Source organism: Sorex fumeus, unplaced genomic scaffold, assembly GCF_029834395.1.
Source record: "Sorex fumeus unplaced genomic scaffold, SorFum_2.1 ptg000051l, whole genome shotgun sequence".
NCBI lineage: Eukaryota > Metazoa > Chordata > Mammalia > Eulipotyphla > Soricidae > Sorex > Sorex fumeus.
In genome coordinates, this window is record NW_026606108.1 from 39,031,677 (window position 1) to 39,039,542 (window position 7,866).

The 7,866-nt window shown below is 45.4% G+C and overlaps 1 protein-coding gene across 1 annotated transcript in view; it reads left to right on the forward strand.

The window, feature by feature from the left end:
- Positions 1-7,543, forward strand: part of PSD2 (pleckstrin and Sec7 domain containing 2) — a 49,693-nt gene extending 42,150 nt beyond the window's left edge. Inside the window, exons 14-15 of the mRNA XM_056124830.1 lie at positions 522-665; positions 7,059-7,543. Of these exons, the coding sequence (XP_055980805.1) occupies positions 522-665; positions 7,059-7,268 (354 nt within the window). The 3' untranslated portion in view covers positions 7,269-7,543. The remainder of the gene's footprint in view (positions 1-521; positions 666-7,058) is intronic.
- The last annotated feature ends 323 nt before the right edge of the window (positions 7,544-7,866 follow it).

The window sequence follows — 7,866 nt, forward strand, 5'->3', positions numbered from 1 at the left end:
GTTTGTGTGGGGTGTGTGTTTGTGTGGGTATGTAGTTGTGTGGAGTATTTGTGTGATGTATTGTGTAGATGTGTGTATATATTTGTGTGTGTTGTGTGTGGTATGTATGATGTGTGTGTTGTGTGTAGGGTGTGTATGTTTGTGTGATGTATGTTTTGTGTGTGGTATGCGTATTGTGTTGTATGTGTGGTGTGTGGTATATTGTGTATATATGTGTGGTGTCTGTAGTATGTGATGTATGTCTGGTGTGTTGTGTGTGAGGTATCTGGTGTATAGTGTGTGTTGTGTGTGGTTTGTGTGTGTTGCATGGGGGGTGCTGTGGAGCTTTTGCTAAGGAACATGGGAGGGAAGGGCAAAGGGTGGGAGTACCCCTTTGAATTCAGGGCCTGGATTTACCCCAACATCCATGATGACCCAAACAAGGCCTCAGTTTCCCTTTCATGAAGGAGACCCCAGCAGGGTGGGGGTGTCAGGAGTGGACCCCTGAAGGCCTACAGCATCTTCACGGTTTGCCTTTGCAGGAGGAGCAGCTGCGTTCTCATGAGAATAAGCTGAAGCAGGTGACTGCAGAGCTGGCTGAGCACAGGGGCCAGCCCCTGGAGAGGGGCGTCAAGTCCAAGGAGGCGGAGGAGAGCCGGCTAAAGGAGCATTACCTCACGTTTGAGGTGAGTGCTGGGGGAGCCACGACCCTCTCTGTCACCGAAGTCCCAGCCGGACCCTTAGTCAGGCCCTGTGGCTTTGGGGATTCCTGTGAGGCATGGGCAGCCTCCTGCTGGCCCATCTGCACAGGGCAGTGGGCAGTGGTTTATCAAGTAGCTGTGCCCACACATGTTCCTCCCGGAGAACCGCCAGGCGCCCCTGTGCAGGGAGGCGAGCTGTTCAGGCCCAGGCCCCACTGGCTCTGAGCCCTGGGCTAAGTGTGTAATCAGTACAGTCCAGCGGAGCCACGTGATGAACGGGAAGCGTGTGCTGTCAAACGGATGCAGCGGGGGCCTCCAGACAGAGAGCTGCTTCTCCCAGTCATGGGGAGTCTTGAATTGTAGCTCTCTGGGCTCTTGGGCAGGAATCTTCTAGTGCATGAGTGAGTTCATTCTGGGAGGTGGGTGAGCGGGAGATGGGTCAACAGTTCTGGAAGTTGAGCAGCAGAATGAGTGACAGTGGGACCCATGGGGTCTCCTGGGCACAGCTGCTGGTATGAACAGGCGCAGCAGAGCTGACAGTGCTGTCAGGGTTGTGCCTGGCCTGACCAGCCTCTAAGACATGGACTAGGTGCCTTCTGGGGGGGGGGGGGCTGTTGCTTGTCCACTTCACCCAGGAGCACCGTCTGTCCTTCTCCCCCCTTTCTAAGCCCTTTCCTCACCTTCTCCAAAGGCCCCACTTCTTCGCTATCTTTACAGCCATGCCCTGACCCCAGTCTCTCTCCTCCCTCATGCTTGTTACTCAGCCGGCACAGCAGGTCCTCTCTCCTCCCTGGGCTTCCTCTGCGTACCCACTGCCCCTGCCCAGAACCCCGATTCTCCCCAGGCAAATGGGGCTGGTAGACATTGCCTTGGTCCGGTGGACAGGGATTCCACTGACCTGCACTTGAGGGAGACAGGCAGACAGACTCAGCAGGAAGTCACCAGCCTCAGTCTCTGGGTTTCTATGATTTCTGGGCGAATGTTCGAGGCAGTGTGGTGGTGGTGGTGGTGGTGGGGGTGGGGGTAGTGTCCCCAGGGGAGGAATGAGAGCAGAAAGTTCCACAGATTTGGGGTCTTCTTAGCACCACTCCCCCTCCCTGAGTGCGTGGTTGAAGCAGCACTTACCCATGTCAGTTGTTGGAGTGGGGTAAGGGCTGGGACCCTCATTCTGGGCGTGGGGGCCTTTGTCCCCATTTCCCATTTTGGGAATTTAAGGCTTAGAAAGGTTGGGTCTCTTGCGTAGTGAAATAGTTAAGAAGTGCAGGATCCAGCCTGCCCTTCACACCCTGCTCTCCCTTGAACATGGGTCTCCCTTGCTTGTCTCTCTGTTTTCGCCCGCCTGGCTCCACTCTATCTTGCTTGTCTCTATGTCTCTTTGTCGGCCTATTTCCACTCTAGAGAAGCCCGTGTTCTCTCTGCAACACATTTTGCCTCTTTCTCCCCTCTTGCATCTTTTTCTTTCTTTCTTTCTTTCTTTCTTTCTTTCTTTCTTTCTTTCTTTCTCTCTCTCTCTCTCTCTCTCTCTTTCTTTCTTTCTTTCTTTCTTTCTTTCTTTCTGGTTTTGTTTGTTTTTTGGGCCATATCTGGAGGTGCTCAGGGTTTTTATACTCATGGCTCTGCACTTGGGAATTACTTCTGATGGTACACGAGGGACCATATGGGATGCTAGAGATCGAACCTGAATTGGCTGCATGCAAGGCAAGAGGCTTCCATGCTGCAGTAGCTCTCCAGCCCCTCTTACATTTTTCTAAGCAACTTTCATTCAGTAGCAAACATTTTGCTTCACACACACACATACCTACACATACACACCTACACACGCGCGCACACACACACACACACACACACACACACACACACACACACACAAAGTGCTCCTCCAGGGATTGCTTGAGGTTCCAGTGTTCTGCCCTTTCTCACTTCCACTGACTTCCCTGTGGGGTGGAGGGAGGTGAACCCCCCCGCCCCATGGCCTCTTCCCTTTGCAGTGCGGGGACAGAATAGGGCCTGTAACCCACGGTCTGTAACCCACCCCACTCTGTGGCCCAGAGCCAAGGCCCCAGCCACTGTCAAGACCCCTTCTGAGTATTTACCAGCTGCAGCTTTTAATAGCTCATTCCTGTTCCTCCTCATTCCTTCTATAGCCTTGGATATTAGTGGATATTTTGTTCTCACTCATCTGTTAGATTGTTTTGTTTGTTTGGATATCATATCCAGAAGTGCTCAGGGCTTACTCAGGACTTACTTGCTCTGGTCCCCTGTGATAGGTTTGAAAAGTGATGTCTGTGAGCTGGAGAGCTAGTACAGCAGGGAGGGAGCTGGCCTTGCAATCAGCTGACCTGGGTTTCATCCCTGTCACCGAATATGATCCCCTGAGTATCATCAGGAGTAGTTCCTGAGTGCAGAGCCAGAGGTAACCCCTGAGAATCACTGGGTATAGCACCAAACCTTCTCTTCCCCCCCAAAAATTGGCATCTCAGTACTATCTTAATTTTGATGAAAATATTTTGAAAAATTGTAATAAAATACATATAGCATGATGTTGATCATTTGACCATTCTTAAATGCGTTGTTCTATAGTGTTACTATTCACTTTATTGTTTAAGCTCTAGAACCTTTTTATCTTTACACATAGAAACTCTACACCCATTAAACAGTGACTCCTCAATCCTCCCCTTCCCTGGGCCAGATCTGGACAGTGACAGTTCTATTTCTTCCCCTCCCCCTTATTTATTTATTTAATTTTTTAATTGAGTCACCATGAGATACACAGTTACAAAGTTTTCATGATTGGGTTTTAGTCATACAATGTTTCAATATCCATTCTTCCACCAGTGTACATTTTCCACCACCAATGTTTCCAGTATCTGTCTTACCATTATCCCCCAGCCTGCCTCTATGGGGCACTTCTATTCTTTTCTCACTCTTGCTGTCTCTCCTTTTGAACATTTTGGTTTGCAATACAGATTCTGAGAGGTCATTATGTTTAGTCCTTCACCCTCTTTCAGCACACATCTCCCATCTATAGCGATCCCTTCTAACCATCATTGTCATAGTGGTCCCTTCTCTATCCCAACTACCCTTTCCCCCAGCAATTGAGGCAGGCTTCCAACTGTGGACCAATCCTCCTGGTCTTTGTTTCTTCTGTCCTTAGGTGTTAGTCTCATATTATGTTTTTTTTTTATATCCCACAAATGAATGCAGTCATTCTATTTATGTTCCTCTTCTTCTGACTCCTTTTACTCAACATGATAATTTCCATCCATCCACTTAAGCGAATTTCATGAGTTCATTTTTTAACAACTGTATAGTATTCCATTGTGTAGATCTACCATAGTTTTGTTTCTTTTTTGCTTTTTTTTTTTTTTTTTTTTACTTTTACACCTAGCGATGCTCAGGGGTTACTCCTGGCTCATGCACTCAGGAATTACTCCTGGCTGTGCCGGGGGACCATATGGGATGCTGGGAATTGAACCAGGGTAAGTTGCGTGCAAGGCAAACGCCTTACCTGCTGTGCTATCGCTCCAGCCCCTACCATAGTTTTTTTAACCATTAATTGGTTTTGGGCACTCAGTTTGCTTCCAGATTTTGCTATTGATCAGTACTACAATGAAAATACAAGTGTAGATATCATTTCTGCTGTGTGTATTTGCATCCCTGGAGTATATTGCCAGAAGTGGTATTACTGGATCATATGGAAGCTCAATTTTTGAGGAATACCCATATTGTTTTCCAAAAAGGCTGGGCCAGTCAGCATTCCCACCGAAAATGAATGTCAGTTTTCTTTCCTGAATCTGTGCCAACACTGTTTTTTCTTGTTCTTTTTAATGTATGCCAGTCTCTGTGCTGTAAGGTGATATCTCATTGTTGTTTGGATTTGCATCTCCCTGATGATTAGTGATGTAGAGCATTTTTTCATGTGCCTTTTGGCCACTTGTATTTTTTTTTGAGGAAGTTTCTGTTCCTTTCTTTTCTCCATATTTTGATGGGATTGGAGATTTTTTTCTTGTAAAGTTGTATCAGTGCTTTATATATCTTGGATATTAACCACTTATCTGATGGGTATTGGTAAATAATTTATCCCATCCTGTGCGTTGTCTCTGTATCTTGGTTATGTTTTCTTTGAGGTATAGAAGTTTCTTATTTTAATGTAGACCCATTTGTTTATCTTTGCTTCCACTTGCTTGGTCAGTTGTACTTCATTTTAAAAAATGCCTTTAGCTTTAATGTCTTGGAGGGACATTTTTTACTCCGTATTCCTTATGGATTCAGATCTGATATTGAGGTCTTTAATCCATCTTGATCTGTTCTGACTTTTTTGTGCCTGGCATTAGAGAGGTCTTTTTTTTTTTTTTTTGAGTTATTAAGTTATTGAGTTTTTTTTTTTTTTTTGCACGTAGCTGCTCAGTTTTCCCAGCACCACTTGTTGAAGAGGTTTTCCTTGCTCCACTTCATATTTCTTGCTCATTTATCAAAGATTAAGTGATCATATATTTGAGGGTTTGTATCAGGATATTCAACTCTATTCCTTGGCCTATGGGTCTGTCTCTATTGCAATATCGTGCTGTTTTAATTAATACTGCTTTGTAGTACAGTTTGAAGTTGGAAAAGGTGATGATTCCTATCTTCTTTTTCCCAAGGATTGCTTTCGCTATTTGTGGGGATAAAACCATATGAATTTAGAAATGTTTGATCTGTTTCTCTGAGAAATGTCATGAGTATCCTTATAGGGACCACATTGAATCTGTATAATGCTTTGGGAAGTATTGTCATATTGACAATCTTCCCAATCCATGAGCAGGGTATGCATCTCTATTTCCCCATGTCCTTTTTTATTTCTTGAAGTAGTGTTTTGTAGTTTTCTTTGTACAGGTCCTTCACGTCTTTAGTTAGGCTAATTCTGAGGTATTTGATTTTCTGAAGGCACAATTGTGAATGGGATTGCTTCATAAATATCTCTTTCTTCTCTTTCATTATTTGTATATAGGAAAGACTTGACTTTTGGGTATTGATTTTGTAAACTGACACTTTACTATACAAACGTATTGTTCCTAGATTTTTTTTTTAGAATCTTTAGAATTTTTTTAGTATGTCATCTGCAAATAGGGATTGCTTGACTTCTTCCTTTCCTATTTGGATGCCCTTGGAATCATTTTCTTTCCTAACTGCTGTACTTAATAGAAGTGGTGAGAGTGGACAACCTTGTCTTGTCCCCGATCTTAGAGGAAGACATTAAGTTTTTCCCCATTGAGAATAATGCTTTCTGTAGGCTTGGGGTAGATGGCTTTGACTATATTGAGAAAAGTTCCTTCAACTTCCATTTTGTTGAGAGTTTTTATAATAAATGACTGCTGGATCTTGTCAAGTGCTTTCTCTGCATCTATTGATATGACCATATGATTTTATGATTGTATGCAATCATCCCCTTTATTTAATCACCATGGGGGGGGTGGAGAATGCACTGGGAAACACATGTCAGTGCTCTGGGACCATGTGGCACAGAGGTGAGCCTGGGTCTCGCCCTCTCAGCCCAGGCACTCCTGCCCTTTATTCAGACCTTTTAATTTGTTTTTTGGGGGGCTATACCCAGTGGTGCTCAAGGCCTACTTTGGCTTTTAAATATCTAATTCACTGAAGCTCAAATATAACATGATAGTAGTAGAAGCATGTGTGGGGGGGATGAGAGGGGAACAGGCACATAAGTTATTAATAAATGTTTGTAAAAATGAACTAATAGGTGCTAGTTTTAGGACCTTACCAAAATCAAGGTAAGGTTCTCTGGATAATACATTAATTCTGGATCTTCAAGGCAAAGATAGAGGAAATATCAGGCACAGATATCAGAAAATAGTTCAACACTTCTTTTAGTGCATCTTTATTCTCTGCCAAAACCAAAATTAAATCATCTTGGCATGGTCAGTTCTGGCCTTTGCTGGTATGGCTTCTCCCTACCTGCAAGTATCCTGTCCCTTCCTCTGATGTATGCCATCATCTGTACCTTTCTTTTTTTTTTAACTGTGCCTATTGTTTACTGGATTATTTATTTCCTTTTTCTATTGATGTGTTAGAGCTCTCTGAATGTCATGGGATTTAGTCTTTGGTCATAAAATATACTACACTACACTTGATCTTAGCCAAAAGGCCGAGAAGCGATGGCAAGCTACCGAGAGTATTCGATATGCCAGACACAGTAACAACAAAGTCTCCAATGGAGACGTTACTGGGCCCGCTCGAGCAAATCGATGATCAACGGGAGGGCCTTTACCTTTACCTTTTACCATAAAATATACATGTATTGTTATTATTATTATTATTATTTTGCTTCTGTTGTTGGTGTTTTGACTTTGTATTTTGGCCTTTTTCTATCCTTTCCTCCAGAAAAGCCGTTATGAGACCTACATCCACCTCCTGGCTGTGAAAATCAAAGTGGGCTCAGATGACTTGGAGCGGATCGAGGCCCGACTGGCCACTCTTGAAGGGGATGACCCTTCTCTGCGCAAGACACATTCAAGCCCGGCCCTCAGCCAGGGCCATGGACCTGCGGCTGGCAGCAAAGCTGGGAAGGACAACCAGGGATCTGACACCTAGCTGGCACGGCTGGGCAGGCCCCAAGGCTGGCAAATGCCCCCAGTGGGGTCACTGAGCACAATGCAGTCAGGGGCCACTCTGCATACATAGTTGAAGGGCAGGTGGAGGAGTGTGGAAGGTCCCAGGGGTCCAGGAGTTGGAGAGGCTATTCATGGTATTGATCTTGATCCTGGGGCTCCTCTGGGCCACAGCCTCTTCCCCCAGCCCTGGTGTTCCCTACACCATGGAGCATCATTTTGTAGTGCAGTATGTAGGTGCCCTAGATACCAGGTAACTGGAGGATCCTGCAAGGAGTTTACTTCCCACACTGCTCCTTACAGGACAGTTCTCCTTGTTCTGAGGATAGCACCAACATCGGACCCCAACCTGTTCTTTCTCCTCTTGCTGAGCCAAGCAGTGGGGCTGCAGATCATCAGCACGGCTCTCTCCTCCCTCCATCCTTCAGCCTCTAGAACTTGGACCTGGGCCTGCTCGCTTGGTGCCATGCTCTCGTCAGGGCCCGCCTCACCTTCCATTCATCAAGGGCCCTGCTAGTGGCCTTTCCATGGACATAGATGTACAGATGGAACAATGGCATACTTAAGAAACCCCGTAAAGG